We start from the raw sequence: 18,609 nt of genomic DNA, 5'->3' as shown, positions 1-18,609 counted from the left end.
GGCCACCCATCTTGTAGACACATCTAAGTATCCTCTGTAGGTGACTTCAAACTTAGTGGTAAATTATGAAAGAACATAACAATATGTGTACCCACTATCCCTTTGTGATAGTGATTATGTGCATTGTATACATACTGCCCCTTTACAGTGCATGTACCCTCTCATCCTTTTACTGTGGCAGTAGGTACTTACTGTGAAACTGTGTTAGCAGTCAATATGTCCTCATCGATGTCCCCATGACAAATTCCTGTTCATGCATGCTTGGTAAATAAAGAGATGCTGATTGCCTGATTCTGTTCAAAGTGCTTTTACAACAGCGGTAATTCATTAGTCTGTGCTCCACTAGAGGGCCAAACAGGCCGGAAGCCAGGACTATGCTCATTATTTATGTCACAAATTAACTCAAAACTGCATTTTATGTGGAGCCTTTTGCATTTTGCTGCCAGACGAGGCTATTTGCCAGCACTGCACAGTTTAAACCCCATATGGTGCATTTGAACCTTTAATGTAATGTGTTTTGAGGGGACAAGTGGTTCACATTGATAAATACCTTGGCTTTATCAATTATGGCATCCTTTTATGGCTTCCCAGCACTTACGGTGTTTAGGTGTTGGGGGTGGATGGATGGATGGATGGGTGGATGGGTGGATGGATGGATGGATGGGGGATGGATGGGAAAAGGGATAGAAAAACAGAAAGGTGAACAGACATGATAGGCTGCCTACGCCTTCATGAAAATGGTGAAAATGCTGCTGTGGTGGGGGTAGTTACATAATGTCATCAATAGATGGCAGGCTGTAGCCAGATCATTTGTATGCGAGTACATGCCCATACACATTACAGGCCAAAACGCACACACACACACACACACACACACACACACACACACACACACACACACACACACACACACACACACACACACACACACACACACACACACACACACACACACACACACACACACACACACACACACACACACACACACACACACACACACACACACACACACACAGAGAGAGAGAAAGCGAGACGGATGGGTGGATCATAGACAAAGAGAAACGCACGCATAGAAAAGGAGAGAGACAGGCACACAGTACACGTACGCATACACACGGCGCGCGTGCGCGTGCAAACGTCCTCCTCCTCCAGGGGACAGAGAGGTTTGTTATGACCCTCTCCGTGATGAATGGCCTGATTGAGGCAAGTGTCAAAGCGGGGGGTGGGCCAGTTGCAGCCGCTAACGAGGTGATAATGGAGAGGTGGGCGCCTCCAGTCTGACTGCCACCCCGGTAGAGCAGGGTGGCAACAGATCTTATAGCCTACCTCCAGTCTGACTGGAGTGGCTGCCACCCCGGTAGAGGGTGCATGGCAACAGATCTTATAGCCTACTTCCAGTCTCCCACCCCGGTATAGAGCAGGGTGGCAGCAGATCTTATAACCTACCTCCAGTCTGTCTGCCACCCTGGTAGAGGGTGGCAACTGGCAACAGATCTTCTAGCCTACCCAGTTACACGGAGCTTCGATCTATAGGGCTTATAGCATGGTTTAGAATAACGGTGAAGGAGCGGCTTTGGCTTTTTATCGATTATTATCAGCCATGTTGTATGTTTAAGCAGTATTACTAATATTTGTGAAAATACGTAACACGTAATGGTTGTATTGTATTAAACACATTATCCTCCTTGTGGGACTTGGAGAGACAGCATAATAGGGAAGGGCTAACTCCCAGGAGTCACTCTCTCATTACATCATCATCACAAGGAAACAACGGGGATTTCTGTGTGAGAATGAATGACCTGCGGTTACAAACTTTTCCTTTGAACTGAAACGAAAGCAAAAGCTACTGCACTGCCTATTCAATGCCATACTGGAATATTGACATTTTCAACTAAAGTGGCCAGTTTATTTTTCTTCACCGCTCACCAACAAGTTCCCCGTCCACCACCATGGCAATGGGTGCGTGCGTGACGTTGTGATGACATCACACTCACATAGCGTCCTAGGACCAGAGCGCGCTACAGTCAGTGAGACTGATAATCATCGGGAACGCGCGGCACGGGATCCGATTGTTACTTTTCTCCTCTCTCTCTCTCTCTCTGCTCCACCGACACGCATACCTGTGCGCGCTGCTGCATGTGTCCGCCCCGCACACACACACAGCACGGGGAGGGGTTCTATCTCACTGTTTACTGTCACACTGCGTGGTGTGTCAGTGTCTCTCGTACAGTAGTAGAGGCTACAATAGACGCGAGGAGGAGATCAGATCAGATCACGCACTAGTATCGGAATTAAAGGGCATAATTTAAAAAGCCGCAACTTCGCTCAGACATCTACCCAGCGCGTCTAGCGTTTTGTCGGCTATTTATTTACAACCGCAGAGAAGTTCCGGACGGACGATCGAGGTCAAGGAATAATATATAATCCCAGCATCGGGTTTTCCTTCCCCCCCGGAGGAGCTGCTGGTGGTTCTGCTGGTGTTGTTGGTGTTGGATTGTATTATTTGTCCCACGTTGTTGGTTTGAATGCTGTTTAGAAGAATCATGGCGAGACACTCCGTGCAGCAACATTGTTGCCCCGCCGTCTCATCATCAATGAAAAGCAGTTTGTTGGCGGTGGCAGCCGCGATACTTCTGCTCACTGTTCAAGGTAAGAAAGAACCATTCAAACCAAACGGCACATTATTCCAGATCCAGATTCCAGATTCCAGAGAGTGAGCAGCGTTCTGGTGCTCTGTGATCATGTGGGCTTCTTCTATAGCCTTGGATCAAGACTTATCATAGATGTATTTTATCCATTTTTACATTTTTGCATAGATACGATACGAAAGTAAAAGTCAGACTCGATAAAAAAATACACACTATGATAGTCTTGATCCAACTCATCCAAGGCTATATGCTTCTTCAAGTTCTTCGTTACCACCCCCGGTTCCCCGTTCCTTCCAGCCGCGCTCTCTTGAGTGGTGCAGCTGGGGTCAGAAAACCTGTCACTTACAGCCTGTGTTTATACTTCGTCGTCGTAAGACGGAGCGGAGTCGCTTGCCGAAAATAGCCGATCTGCAAGCTCACAACGCGTCGCGGGTGCGACGCGTTGTGAGCTTGCAGATCGTCTATTTTCGGCGAGAGACAGTCAGCCACACTCTGTCTGTCCCAGCAGGGGAGGGGGTCATCCCTATGTTCCCCCGGTTCTATGTTCCCCCACTAAGGAGCATGCCAGGAGCTGGCTGTGTTTTGTTTCTTTCTTTACACGGTCATGAAGCTTTTATTACATGGTCATAACATAAGCCATGGTCCGATCGATCAGTGTGTGTGTGTGTGTGTGTGTGTGTGTGTGTGTGTGTGTGTGTGTGTGTGTGTGTGTGTGTGTGTGTGTGTGTGTGTGTGTGTGTTTGAGATCATAATATAGACAGACCAGTGCTGGCCTACCTGTTGTCAAAGTTTATTTGCAAACAGTCTTGACTGGACTCTTGTTCTTTATCTGTCCTTACGCCATGTAAAGGTGTGGTCTCTCTCTCTTTCTCTCTCTGACTCTCTCTCTCATTGGGTATTTATTGCTGGCAGCAGCTCCAGGGCAGCGGGTCAGGTGTGTGTGTGCTTTGTGAAACACGCGGGCGCCTAATCCGTTCTTAGTGCCGCAGCCTGCCTGAGCCCTGGCTGCCACTAAACGAATGTGACCTGTCATCTTTGTTTACCTGTTTGGGAAAACATGGGAGATATGGGATGGGAGGGGAAATGGGCGTCTCATCGACGTTGCCCCGACCTCGACAAAGCCTCCTAACAATAGCCCTGGAGAAAAGAAAATGGGTCTTTTTCAATCGCATTATAAGCAGCAGCAACAGGGTGTTGCTGATTGTGAAACACAGCCAACTCATGTCATGTCTCCAAGGAAATGATAAAAAAAAGACCTTTAATTGTGGGCTACTCAGCTTGTTAGGTGGACACGCACACGCACGACTAAACAACTGCATGTGTATTTCAACAAGGCAAATTAATAAGGAGCCTGGGGTGTGCATACAAATGGGTGATCGAAGACACTGTGTGAAGGAGCTTGTGTACCTGCATGTCATGGGGGTGAGGTGGGGGGGGGGGGGTGTAGCCAGCTTCATCCGTCAAGGAATGTCCCTGTAATTGGCAGCAAGGAGGTGGAGAAAGATGGGTCATCACAAGGCCTGCCTGGAGATATTTCTAGACCTGTACATGACACCCCTGGAGATCTGCTAGCAAAACAGTGAGGACAAGTTATTTTAGGGTTCGACTGAGGGATACAGCATCCACTTTATTTATCTGCAGCATAATTGGCGACCATGTACAAATCAAATTGAATAATAGGAGAAGGTTAGGCTATATTTTCATATCCTGTGAGGGAAGGAGGAGATGGTATTAATCATCACATGTAGCTATTTGCATTGTAATGAAATTCCACAGCCCCATACATAATTAGAATGTAATACAAAAAAAGAAAAGTAGAGAGAGAACCCCAGTACAATAGCAAAAAAGAAAAAAAGAAAAGAAAGTAGTGCTAGTATAGATTACATTGTTCTGAGTCTTGTATTCATTGAACAGCAGAAATTCACTGGGGGCTCCAGTGCTCCACCACATTAGGCCTATATACTTCAAAAGGCTTTAGATCGACATTACAGAAAACCCTCTAGATGTATTTTTTCTTTGACAGGGAAGCAGCAAAGCACGGTGCAGTCGAATGAAAACCCTGTATCTCATGCATTTCCATTTTTGCGTTTTGGGCATTTGCTGGATGCTCTCATCCAGATCGACTTGCAATGAGTTAAAAGGGGGGAATTGGTTTCACATGCTTGATTGCTTATTTAAGAAAAAAAGCACGCTTTTGAAGGAAGCAATTAAAAGGAAACAGGCTTTATATATGCAGGTAGATGAGTGTGCACTTTTTTTTTAGAAATGACACCGCCAGGGGTTGGAGGCTTGGAGCCAGGGAGTGACCGAGGGTCCCCGCGGCAACAAATCCCCTCCTTTTCTCATTAGAACTGACGCCCTGCATCCCCTCTCCAATAAGAAATTGAGGATGTCCGGGGGGTCTCTGGGTGGCGCAATGATCAGTTCCTGCCCACCACTATGGAGAATGGGGTGCGATTCCTCCACAGTGTATCCAACTTGTATCCAAGAAAGACAGTTGGCCATGGTCGTGGGCGGGGAGCTGGCAGGGGAGGGCATTGTCAGTCGCTGCAATAGCGACTCGTACAGGTTGGTCGGTGTGCTTGTTTAGCAGGGAGTGGAACTGGGAGGGATAGCGTGTTCCTCTGCACATGTTTCGCCTTCCCTGTGAAATCCTCAGTGCCAGTGGGGAAAAGAAGAGTCTGGACTAGTGTGTTGTGGTATATGTGTCTGGTGCACCCTCCTTAAGTAAAATCACAAGTCGGTCTCTATAAATGCTTTGCTCAACTAGAGACTGAGGACAATCTCACAGCTTTTGTTGTTAAAACTGGTGAAGGTGGTCCTTCATATTGTGGCAGTGATGATTGGGTTCCAAAGCCGTACGTGTGGGTTTGTTAGCGGTGAGTTCTCACCGCCATTTTAGCAACGACTTTGCGTTTAGAAGTCCCCAGACGATCGGTAGGTGGAGTTCTCAGATCGTCTGGCATCGCAAGACTAGGTTGGCGGTTACAGAGACTATATACATGGGAGGAATAGGCAATGACACAAAATTGGGGAGAACATTTACTACATGAACTCTAGCACCCCTATTCATATGTCATAATAGGTGAACATTTTGGGGAAAATAGGGAAACATTCTGTGAAAGATTTCCTATACTGCAGCCTTGAAAAAAAAAAAAAGGCCAATCGAATGCTGACCCTTGCCATTCCACGCTCCGACCCAACCCAACACACGCACCCCCCCCCCCCCCCCCCCTTCTCCTATCTCCGTAGGCTCGATCCTGCTCTGAAATGTCAATGATGATGAGTCCCCCTCGCCTCCTCTACTCCTTGGCAGAGACGGAGGGGATGCTGATTAGCTTATCAGTGCGAGAGCAGAAGGCCGATGATGATTATCAGCCCAGAGAATGTCGGCGGCAGACTGATTATCAAGAGCCCTTATTAATGAATCACGTACCATCAGCTGACCGCATTTCTTCAAATTATTGCTTGTATAAATGGTAAATGGTCTACACATTACTATTGTGCGTTTATCCAGAGCACTGTACGATGTTCGTTACATTCAGCCATTCACACACCTTCACACAGACGGTGGAGGCAACCATGCAAGGAACCACCCTCATTGGGAGCAGTTAGGGATTTCTTGCTCGAGGATAGGACTTCTACATGAAGCCAGGAAGAGCCAGGGATCGCGCCAGGGGCCTCCCAGTTCCCAAAAGGCCACCCGCTACCTCCCAAGCCACAGCCATGCCCTTGTACCTCCCACGTGGGGATTTCTTTTGGGGGGTGGAGACGGGTCATAGTCTCAATTTCTCCTCCATAGCTGCTAAAAGCTGTGCTTAAGACGGACGCCGAAACCATATCTGCTCGGTCATTCCAAGTTCTGGATCAGTGCATTAACCAAAATGACAAAAAAGTTATAAGTGGGCACCTTGCTCTAGCTGATATAGCCTTACTTTTGTTCCGCTATACCATAACAATAATGAACTTTTATTTGATGTGAATGTTAACCTTTATTTTGCCTGGGAAAGCAAGCCACTGTTACACGCTACACATACAGTGTTGCCTTTGGGTGTTGCATCTGGACATTTGACATTAAAGTGCAATTGCGATCTTCTATTGTTTGCAGAGCAGTTTCAGTGGCACAAGTGGCAGGGATTAATTAATTGACTTGCTCAAGGGTACCAGAGTGGTGGATATTAAGGCAGGGGAGAGCTTTGCTCGTTCACTTTACTCCTACCCAGAGTTTAACAGCTGGTCTGTGTACATTCATTTACATCTTTTGTATTTGTGTATTTCAAACAAAATGAATAAGAAAAGACTATAACAAATAAAGAAAGATACATACAAATCTGTGGCAAAGTTATAGTGACATAAGTAAATTGATATGATTAGTTATGTTTTTAAAGGTATTTTCTGAGCTTCTTCCTTTATAGATAGCACAATGGAAGTCTGACAGGAAACAGGGAGTGACACTGCGACTCGCTGTCAGGCTGCATTAGAGCCTATATGTGGTATTCGCCCAAACCACTAGGCCATCGGCGACCACTAACATGATTCATTTAAAGTGATGATGTCGACTTGCAGGCTGGTCAGCTTGTCCTCTGTACAATTTCTGATTCCCACCCTATCGGTATTCACCTTCAACTGCACTGCGTTGACAGCGCAGCCATCACGCCGATCTACGGCTCTATAAGTTCACATGATACGTTGCGAAGTATATAGTGCTTAAGTGGTAAATGGAACTGCACCCTTAAAACACAATAGCCCACACAGTTGTCCCACCTGACAGATATGTTAATGAGCGTGTCTTGGGAGCCGAGGGGTTCTGATTATTACTGTGAAACTTGGAATGTCATCGACTGCCTCGAGAGCATCTGCAGCCTCTATAAGGGTGGCTGTTTATTGCTCTTTATCATATACCCAGAGCTATTTGTCCTGGGTGAGGGGAGTGATAAAAGGACAGAGAGGGTGATAACAGTTATCGCCCCTGGGCTAGGGGTGATGTTAACGGTTATCAGCCCTAGGGCTTAGACGGCAGCATAGCTACCATGCACTGAAATGTCACCATTATGTCAGCATGCCAGCATGCTCAGCATGTAAAATGTGACCGCCAGTCCGCCACAATTGGTGCATTCATGAATGCTATTTTCTTGTTTTCCTTGTGACTGAATAACCCTGCAGTATATGGGTATGTGATAAACAAATAGTCACCCAGGCATAGAGCACCGAAGTCTGACGTAATTTACGCATCATACCTGGGTCACGTCCCCCCCCCCCCCTCCATTCTGAATTCCCATAGACGAGTTTAATATCGCATCATATAAGAACTGTGTTCCAAAAATAAACAAATGAGCACGCCGGTTTGACTCATATGGATATGAAGCATCAACTGACGGCGGGAAAACGCTTAAGTTACCGCTGCCAAATTAATACAATTTTCTCCAGAAACAGACTATCAAATATGAGTGACTGACTATCGTAAACAATACAGAGTCACCCCCCTGACAATTGCGCCGGGAAAATGTGTTTATTTTTGGACCACAATTCTTATATGAGACTAAGATGACCCAATGTCTCCATAGAGAAATTACTTCCGTGGCCCAGGGGATGAACGAGTGACGTCAGGACTTCGGTACTCTATTTGTTGGAGTTCTCTGTAGCCAACCTCGTGCAACGACGACGAATGCCCAGCTATATACCTGAAACGAATTGGAAATTCAGGCTCGGTGTCAAGCTGAATATGAGCTAGAATAATGCAACAGAGGTTCTGTTATGTTGTACCAAGCCAAAGACAGACTTCCACTGCTTAAAATCTTGTCTCTTGCTTCCAGATGCATTAACCACCAACAGTTCTTGTCCCGTGGGAACACAAATGTGCCACTTGTGTGGTTTCCGACAGGCTGCTTAACCACTTAATTTATTATTTTATCATTTTTTGTATGACATAGTCATGCAAAAATAGCAAAAATTGCAACAATAGATGATCTACAAGCTTGTAGTTCTACAATTCTAGCTATAATAACGCGCAACAAATAGGGACACCAGGTTGAAAGTTGTTAAAACCTTGTTTAATACTTGGTAGATTAGATCTACAAGCTCAGAATGTGTAGTACGGATTAAGCCTAAGACACATGGGGCCCTACTATAATGTCAGTGAGCTAGAGGTGTGATTATCATCCCCTCGAGAGCAGCCAGCTGATACTTATCGAGGGGATTATTAATGAATGACTCACTCCCCAACACATGTTGCATACATAGTAATGCCAGCATCACCATATGCGTTAACTAAGCCCATTTGCTTGTCATCGTCTGAGCTATGGTACCTCACTAATGTGTCTTCAGACTCGGAGCCACAGAGGTTATGATGGATCTCACCTGTGCAAAGTGCAGGGAAGTGCATAAATGCCGTTGGAGAATAAGTTGGTTTTCTTTGAAAACCCATTAAAACCGGGAAAGGATCTGTATCATTTTAGATTTTAGCTATATATGTATATATATAGCAACACAAGTGTTTCAGAAAACTCTTAGGATTTAGAACAGTGGTTCTCAAAAATAGCAGATATACAAGCTCACAGCGCGTCACTGCGTTTGAAACACATCACATTTTTGAAAACTCTTGAAAGTGTTTGAAAAATGTTGAAGTTTTTGTAACACAAATCTTCTCTTCTGGGGGTCCCTGGCACAATGATTTTCAGATGGGCGGGTCCGCCGCCAAATACATATCATTTTGGGGGTCCTTGGCACAAAAAAGTTTGAGAACTACGGATTTAGAAGGCATTTGTAGAATCGGCCTCAGGTCTTAAAGGGTTAACCACAGTTGGTTTATGTATTGATCTCAACAGGTGGATGAGTACATGTTGCGTCACATTGCGTTATGTGAATGTTAATCTCTGCTGATATTGTGTATTTTTTCTCTAAAGTTTTTTCTTCTTTCATTATGCCTTTGTTTTCGACCTGTTATTGATCACAGTCTGAAATGTTAATGAATTCTCAGAATGCTTTGCGTGCTCGGCGGGGGCATGGACTACTAAGTAGGGGGTCGGGTTGGTTGTGGGCTTGTGTTGCACTTGTGTTGCATAACTCTCCCTGTGTGTTTCTCTATGTTTGCAATAAGTTTGATGCTGGGGTTTTTAATTCCATTAGGAGTGCTGGTGGTTGGAGGTTGGCTTTGTAGGTCACTCCCGGAGATTTGGAGCCAGTTGTCATGGATACCGCTTTTGTGGGCGAGACAATTTCACTCCCCTTTGTTGCACTACCGTGTGTGTGTGTGTGTGTGTGTGTGTGTGTGTGTGTGTGTGTGTGTGTGTGTGTGTGTGTGTGTGTGTGTGTGTGTGTGTGTGTGTGTGTGTGCGTGCGTGTGTGTGCGTGCGCACATGTTTTGTGTCTCCCTCAAAAGAGGTCGCAGTGCTGGGGGGGAGGAGATTAGACTCTGGGATCGTGGTAACGTGAGTAAATCATTCCCGACTTGAAATAAAATAGATCGTCTGCATTTCCTAAAAGTAGGCCTAATTTAATTCAATTCATTAAATGCACGGTGCCAGCCAAGTACAGACGAGCGCATGTGTGAGTTCTGCACAGTGGTCTCTGTCAGCAGATTTCTTCCCTCCGCTAGTTTACTTTTGAGGAAAGTTGTTCAAAAAGCACATGCTATAGCTCACGTTTCTCGGAAATAAGCCAGGTCCCGTGCCTGAGGCGGTGACATTCTCGTGCAATCCTTTTGCAAACAGGTCGTCTCGGCGCATACAGAGGGATTACGGAGCGTGAGCACACAGCAGAAAGAGAGGGCTGTCAATTACGGCAGAACCGTTTCAAGGGTGTTGCGGTAGAAGTAGGTTTCGCTCTCAGCCCTCCAGATCCACATTCAACATTGAGTCTTAAGCGTAGACTTTATCCGGGCTGAATGGCTTTATATGGTAGAGGGCTCAAAAGTGCTCACATACACACATACTTACACACTTGCACATTATTGTCAATAGCCATCTCGACCCCCCTATACATTATTTTTGCCTGCTTGCAGAGCAGTAACAAAATGTAAGCCCCTTTCACACCTGACCAGGTCTTTGATTGCTCCGATCTTCCATTTGCTTTTTTTCCCCCACTTTGGTTCAACGTCTTCTATTCTCATTTTCTCTCGCCTTTCCATTTCTTTATTCTCTCTCTCTCGGTCTCTCTCTCTCTCTTTCTCTCTCTCTCTCTCTCTCCCTCCCTCCCTCCCCTGGCTCAGTGCTCGACAGAGGCCCCGGTGCCCTCCTTTAGCCAGTGAATTTAGGTGGTTTGGGGTGAATTACACTGCCCTCCTCGCTCTCCTCATTCTCAAATGCTGTTCTTCAGGGCACTTCTGAATGAAAGAGTGGGGTGGTTTAGGCAGGCAGACGGGAAGAGAGCGGGAGAGATCGGAGGTTTAAAACGTGTGACCATGTTTAGATAAAATCTCCCCAAGTTCTTGCTCTTGTCTGTCCTCGCCTCACTTCTACCACAGGCTCCAGAAGGGTCCTCCATCCTCACCAATATGTTGGCCATTACTTGACTTCGGTATTGACAATTATGCAGCAGATGTGTCCCAATTTTTAACCACTTTAAACCTGGCGTTCCTATTTGGACATGCCGATGCGATGCGAGAGTGCGGTCCAACCAACACCAACTTGGGACTCCTGGATCGCTGCCCTCCACACTCTCCTATCTAACATCAGGATCTTGAGCTCTACAGTGTTGTTGTCTAAGCTGTCACGCCACAGTGCCCTGCCTCATCCTTCTCTCTCTGACTTTTGTCTGTGACCCGTGGTAGGTCCCCGTAGAGGACCACATTTCTGATGTGGTCCGTCCATTCATAGCATTCTTGTGTAGACTCCATCCAGGGCCCTTCACTGTTGTGCTGTGAGGGTCCATGTCTCAGCCCCATAGAGCAGTACTGACTCCCGACAGCTTGTTAACTTATAGATCGGCTATATTTGAATATTTTTGAATAGGGCTTAAGTGTTCAAAAAAAGTTATTTTTTTATCCATTGGAAACAATGGAATAAAAAATGGCAAAAGTTATTTTTTTATCCATTGGAAACAAGTCCGCAAGGACTTTTATGAACGGACCTGTTAGACAAAGTATTTTAAATGTAAATGTGTTTTTTTACATTTTTTGCCTAATAAAATATTCAATCAATCAATCAATCAATCAATCAATCAATCCATCAAAATATTATTTGTTTTTATGTATTTATTTTTTAAGTGAAATGTTCTCAAATAGACGCTTCAATCCAATTTAAGTTTTTCAAATTGATTAGAGCATTTTAAATTTGGTAATTCACTGACAACTGTACATGTTGTATTAAAGGGGATAATTCAAATGATTTTCAATTAATTTGTGTTAGATAGTAAAAGTTGAATAATGATATTAATAGAACACATTTAGGGGAATCATCATCAACACACATGAGTGAGAGGGGGGTACAATCGGCATAGCACGAGGCACACAAGAGAAAACGGTTGGGAACCACAGCTCTAGTCTATATACTCGCCAGCGTGCGCCCTTCCTCCAGTCACTGTTTTCTTGCCAGATTTAGTGTGCCGCCGGCGGCTAGCGGGAAATGGCTCCCTCGCTCCGCGTTTGAGTGGGAGCTGTAGCCATAGCTTTTGACAGACGATAGTTGACATTTAGCTGCTTCCTCCCACGTGGGCAATTAATAACCGCCACAATGTTGTTTTCCTGTCTGGTGTCATGACAGGGGTCTCCAGCCTCATCAAGTGTCTTGACTAGCCGCTGGGCCTCGGGCTGGCACATTAGTAGGTAGATTATCTGCAGCGACTACATCAAGTGAATTTCAAGTAAATTTCTCTTTTGGGATCAATGGAGGGAGGCCTATATCATTCTAAGTGTAATAGACGTGGTAATGGGGTTTAATAATGCAGCACGGTGCCGTTGTTTGGCAGGACTCAATGAAAACCCTTCATAGTGATGTGCACAGAATGAAGGAGGGAGTCAACGGATCATAACATTCCCATAATAATCTGAAATGATCGGGTACTGAGTAGCCTAAATGATTGAATAAACAAAACTATCTTTTGTGACGCCAAACAATACAATCGTAATTAAACACATTATAGACAAAAATGAATGAAATTCAATACAAATAGAGACCCAATGGAGCATACTGATACTGATAGTTAATGCACCACCACTCACTTAATGCACAAGAACAAAAGGAACCCCCACAAATGAAATGGAATGAACTGAAGGACACCAATTAGTGCACCTGTGCCTGTCCTGACAGAGGGTGATTGGTCTCTGCTCCCTAGTAAGCGACCTCTACTTCTGACAACTGTAGCTACTCCTCTAATTTCACGGCTACCAGTGACACAAAACAAGGGAAACCTATACGAGGCTCGTTTATTTATAGGCTATACACAAAATGCTTGTTTTGCAAGCCTGGCACGTTTACCTGAAAGTGATTGGGACTGGGCGCACATCTAGCAGAACTCCGCAGGGAGCGTCACAGTTCAGCTCTGCATTAAGTCCCCCGCCATAAATACCTACCTCTCACCAACCTCTTGAGCAGGCCGCAGAACAAGTTGTTCAGGTCAGCCGCTAGCTGGGGCGAGGGATGGAGAGAGAGAGAGAGGGAGAGATGGAGAGGCAGTCGCAGACAATGTGTCACGCATCCGAACATTGCAGCCACCCACCTACTCGTCGGGGGTGAAATGGAGTGGTTTTGTGTGCGGGCCAATAGCTTGGCTTCTCTGAAACCTTTTGTTTCTGCCCCCGGCTGTTCAATATCCCGTGGCTTGGCTGAATTTCCAATGTGTTTGTGTTGGTGTGTCGCCGCCACCACGCACAAGACAAGTGTGCATGAAAGTTTGCTGGTGCCTAAATGTATTGTCTGCAACTGTGTGCGTTCTGCCTTGCTGGGTGCGGACAAATCGTTTCTCATTAGCATAACGTGAACTAACATCTCTATCCTGCTAATAGGGCTGCACCATTATGGCAAAATAATCCCAGCTTAACATTGTAATCACAAATATTATTCACAATTATTGCGATGATGGTTCTGGTGGAAAAATATGTTTTTAAGATTTTGTTGCTCAGTGTATTTATTGGTGTCATGCTGTATATTTGTCAAATAGAAGGCTGTTTAATGGCCTCTGTGATTTTACTGTTACTCTGTGAGCCTGATGGACGTGGAGATGGGTTGTCCAATGTTCTGGTTATTACCACTTGTGTGCTAGTGAGAAGAGTGTGTGTGTGTTTGAGTTGATTGCCAAGTTCCACGATTATTCCTGTCTCGTGTCATGACAGGGGTCTCCAGCCTCATCAAGTGTCTTGACTAGCCGCCGATTTGTGTTAATTTCTGATCATCTTGTACACAATGGTGACATCTCTGTGCAAAGCACAGTCACACAAACTGCCCCAAACCAATATACTACATGCATGCAGACGCAAGCTAAAACACAATTGCACATACTCTCTCTCACACAGACTACAAATGAACGTGTCTGCCAGACTTTGTATACATACGTAAACATATACTGTACATGCATGCACACACACACTCTCTCACATTCACACACTGTTTGGTACATAAATAGATACATAATTTAGCCTTTTCACTAATGCCCCTCTACACACACACGCACGCACGCACGCTCGCGCGTACACACACACACACACACACACACACACACACACACACACACACACACACACACACACACACACACACACACACACACACACACACACACACACACACACACACACACACACACTCTCAAGTACGTGCTGATGACTAGCCCCCCGCTTCCTTCCCTTTGGCTAGCACAAACCCTGATTAATTGCTTCTATATCCCACAGTTGTTCAGCTCTTGATTGAAAAATTCTCTCTGACAGCTGCAGCACAATGCCCCGATGTAACTTCTGTCTTCTCATCCTCTCTTCTGCTGCCATCACCCTACTCTCTCCTCTCCGTTGTCAACTACCATCTTCCCTCTCTCTCTCTCTCTCTCTCTCTCTCTCTCTCTGTCTCTCTCTCTCTCTCTCGCATGCTCTCTCCGTCTCATTTCTGTCTTCCTCTTCCTCTCCTTCACCAGGCCTAGGGGTCATTTCCTCCTTTCGGTCGACCTGGGGGAGTGCATTTTGATTTGTTTTTTAAATGTAAAAAGCCGCAGACATGACCGTTTCCGCAGATGTAAAAGCTGTTATTTCCTTATCAGTGTCAGACACAGATATATGCACACAAAGATGGATTTCTAGGCAGCTGACAGTGTGGTGCACATTCACACGACTGACAGAATCACAGTGCGTGGGTTTTTTTGTGTCTTTTTTTTCTTTTACTTTTACATGCAGTTTCTTTTGTGTGTCGTAAATAGCATATCATTGTCAAATGAAACGGCGATATCGCCAGGCACCGCTGCGCTGTCTGCTCCAAGTCCCCCCTGGGCTCCTTTCTGCAGGCACGACTCCATTATTTCTCATCCCCTGCTGCTCTTTGATGTGTGGGCTCTGCTTATCAGTCAACCGGAAGGATTTTGGATAGATTTCAAGGGGGGAGGGGGGGGGGGGGGGGTGGAAGAAGAAACCAGCCCAAAGAATGCCAAATTAGACCCAACTGAACGCACAAAGCGGATTATTAAAGGCCTCCGTTAGTAGGATGGTGTCCCGTTTGAGGTCCCTGCTGTCCTTGTCCCGTGCCGTGTCTGTGTGTCATCATGTGTAGACGCTGTGGAAGTCTGTCACTTGTGAACTCCATGCTGAGGAAATAAGTTGTCAGTGTGACTGCAGTTGTCAATGGCTTCCTCATGAGGCTCACGCAATATCTCTCTCTTGAGTGTGTTTTTTCCCCATAATGCATTATTGCATCATCATGGGAATGTAGAACCCTTGAAGTTTTCTTTGAAATATATAGTGTGTATTCTATATAGCTAAGTCAGTTGTTTCTGCACCGGTGTCGCAATAATTCACTCAATATTTATTAGTAAGATACATAAGAAGTTGTATTCATTATTATTATAATACTTCCTGAGAAGAAATTGAACGTTTTTCTGAGTTCTAAGTTGTCAATTTGAATGTACCGTAGGTGTGACTGCAGCGTATAAATGCAAATTCAGATTTGATGATTATGAGTTTTTTTTATGTTCGACTATTAACATGATGATAATCATAGTCATTTCACAGCATGTTAATGAACAATTACTAAACGCAGCATTTTTACTGGCAGAAAGTGACTGCATCAGCTCTAACACACTGTGCTCTTGTGTGTGTGTGTGTGTGTGTGTGTGTGTGTGTGTGTGTGTGTGGGGGCGTGTGGGCGTGTGTGGGCGTGCACGTGTACAAAACGTATACTTGCTTCTTTATGTGGCTTTATACATACATGTGTGCCCATGTGCATTCACAACAGCTCTGTGTCTTTGTGTGTGTGTGTGTGTGTGTGTGTGTGTGTGTGTGTGTGTGTGTGTGTGTGTGTGTGTGTGTGTGTGTGTGTGTGTGTGTGTGTGTGTGTGTGTGTGTGTGTGTGTGTGTGTGTGTGTGTGTGTGTGTGCACGAGTGTGCGTGTGTGCACGTCAGACAAAGCAATAGTGGAAGTGTGTGGTGATCAGGATGTGAGTGGCTTTGACAGACTGTAAAATATCTGCCCCACACACACACACACACACACACACACACACACACACACACACACACACACACACACACACACACACACACACACACACAGCAAACCATTATTTCCCTTGATTGCTCCAAAATCATACCAAAATCAGTCCTCTCCTTCTCAGCCGCTCTCCTTTTCCAAACTACAACTCTTTCTCAACAATAAAGGCTGAAGTGGAGTACTATTTCTTTTTTTTCCTGCTACTGCAAGAGGAAGAGATCTGATTTTAAAACGGTGTTCAAAATGTTACTTGAATAAAAGTACAAAAGAATTGGCATCAAAATATACTTAAAGTACCGAAAGTAAAAGTACAAAAATGTAATGAAAATTGGAAATACTCCAGTAAAGTAAAAGTACCTCACAATTGTACTTAAGTACAGTACTTGAGTAAATGTACTTAGTTACTTTACACCATTGGCAAAACACTAGTTCACCGTGACTCATTTGCTTCTATTTATTCACAACTCTGGGAAAAAAAATCAAAAACAAAGAGAAAACTGCCCATCCCCCCCGCCTCTCACTGCATTGTCATTGGCATTTTTGTGTGTAACACTGTTACAGCAAAAGAAAAAGAGGGGAAAATAAAGCAGTGTTTTCTTTCTGGCTTTCTTTTTATTTCCAGAGCGATAATTTGAAAATGGGAAGTGACGCAGGCGCCTCCTGGGTGTCGAACCGCAAAAAACAACCCCGTCTACTTCGCTCTGCCCACCCAGCATTTGGCCCCCCACCACCCCTCAAGTGGTCTATTTTCAGTTGTCAGGGGGTTTGGGGTTGGGGTGAGGGGAGGGGAGTAGGGGGCTTGGGTGGTTAGCTAGAAGAAACACGAAGATGTGAGTTCTTAATCCTCGGGGGTGTTGTATGTGAGCTTCTCCTTCTGCGAGGAAGGGGAGAAGGACTGGTTGCATACTGCTGTCTGACGACTGGCTGTATAACCCATTAAGACCTGAGGTCAATTCTACAAATGTCTTCTAAATCCTGAAAAAAAACCTATGTTGCTACATCAGTAGTTCTCAAACGTTTTCATTTCAAGGACCCCCCAAAATTATATGTATTTGGCCGCGGACTCCCATTTCAAAACATTTTGTTCCAGGGACCTCCAGAAGCAAAGATTTGAGTCACAAATGTTCGCTTTAAAAATACATGCATTAAAAAATGTGCACACATTTTCATGATTTTCCCAAAAATAGCAGATCTACAAGCTCGTAGCGCGGCACTCGGTGCCGCGCTATGAGCTTGTATATCTGCTATTTTTGAATAGCCAAAGAAATCTAAAATGGCACAGATGCGTTCCCGTTCTTAATGGGATAAGCTGGACATACAGACCAGGGCTTTGATAACACCATGTTGCTGCAGCTCTTTCATGTGTGTCTTGCGCGCCGCACAGTATAAAATCCGGAAGTGTTAGTTTAACCCCTGCGAGTGTAAAAACGAACCCTTACGGGTAGCATTTTGACACTCTCAGAGTGTATACCCTTCTCCACCATGATGTTTTTTTTCTCTTGGCCCCGTGGGGGCCTCGGCCCCACAGTGTCAAGCTCTCTCTCTCTCTCTCTCTCTCTTTTGCTCTGGCGTTCTCCCTCTCTGTTCTCTCTGTCTCTCTGGGCAATGAGCGTACTACTGTCCAAAGCCTGTCAGACTGTGTCTGCAGGAGTTAAAGGGGATTTGATTTGAATGTCAGGCCATTTTTTTATGTGTGAAAAAAAAAGGCAGCATGCAGAATGGAGGCGTGTTAATGAGCTGTTTTGGCAGAACTGCACATTGCTCGTGGGCTTCGAAAGTTGTGGACTGCTCTGGTTGGAGGAGAGGAGAGGGGGAAGGATTAGCCCCAGAGATACAGTATAAGACTAAAAACATGTCTGTCCTCTTACTAAAGCAGTCCTTAGTCAACATTTCCATTCAATTCAGAAGTACGTTTTTATGCAGCTTACTTATGCAATAAATATAATATTATTTATATTATGTACTGTAGCCTAATTTAGGCCTACATGATGTATGTAAATTGACCTAAAGTTAGAGCGTTCATCAGAGAGGGCGGACTGTCTTTGCGAGAGAGCTCATCTGATGCCATGAATGCACTCATCACTTTCACCTCAAGCAGTAACTCATGCCTAATTAACTGAAGTCCTATTAAATGGGAGAGCCCTAACGACCTATTAGCTAACTAATTGACCAAAGAGGTCAGGCCTATACTAACAGCAATCCAACACGCTGGTAGACACAGACACATGCACAATGCATATAGTACATACCTACGCAAATGATGCATAAGGCAAGCCCTCATATACAGTAGTATGTATGGTTAAATACAGTATGCATGCTGTTCACGCACGCATGCACGT

At 45.1% G+C, this 18,609-nt stretch overlaps 1 protein-coding gene across 2 annotated transcripts in view; it reads left to right on the top strand.

The window, feature by feature from the left end:
* Positions 1-2,209: 2,209 nt before the first annotated feature.
* pvrl2l (PVR cell adhesion molecule related 2 like) overlaps positions 2,210-18,609 on the top strand; it is a gene marked incomplete at its 3' end in the record, with an annotated part of 373,936 nt that continues 357,536 nt past the window's right edge. Inside the window, exon 1 of one of the 2 annotated variants that reach the window (XM_084081054.1) lies at positions 2,210-2,652. In XM_084081054.1, the coding sequence (XP_083937180.1) occupies positions 2,529-2,652 (124 nt within the window). In that variant the 5' untranslated portion in view covers positions 2,210-2,528. The remainder of the gene's footprint in view (positions 2,653-18,609) is intronic. The other variant, XM_084081055.1, reaches the window with a different exon arrangement.

This window comes from Gymnoscopelus microlampas (assembly GCF_963454915.1).
Source record: "Gymnoscopelus microlampas genome assembly, chromosome: 15".
Classification (NCBI taxonomy): Eukaryota; Metazoa; Chordata; class Actinopteri; order Myctophiformes; family Myctophidae; genus Gymnoscopelus; species Gymnoscopelus microlampas.
This window is presented reverse-complemented; position numbering and strand designations above follow the sequence as displayed.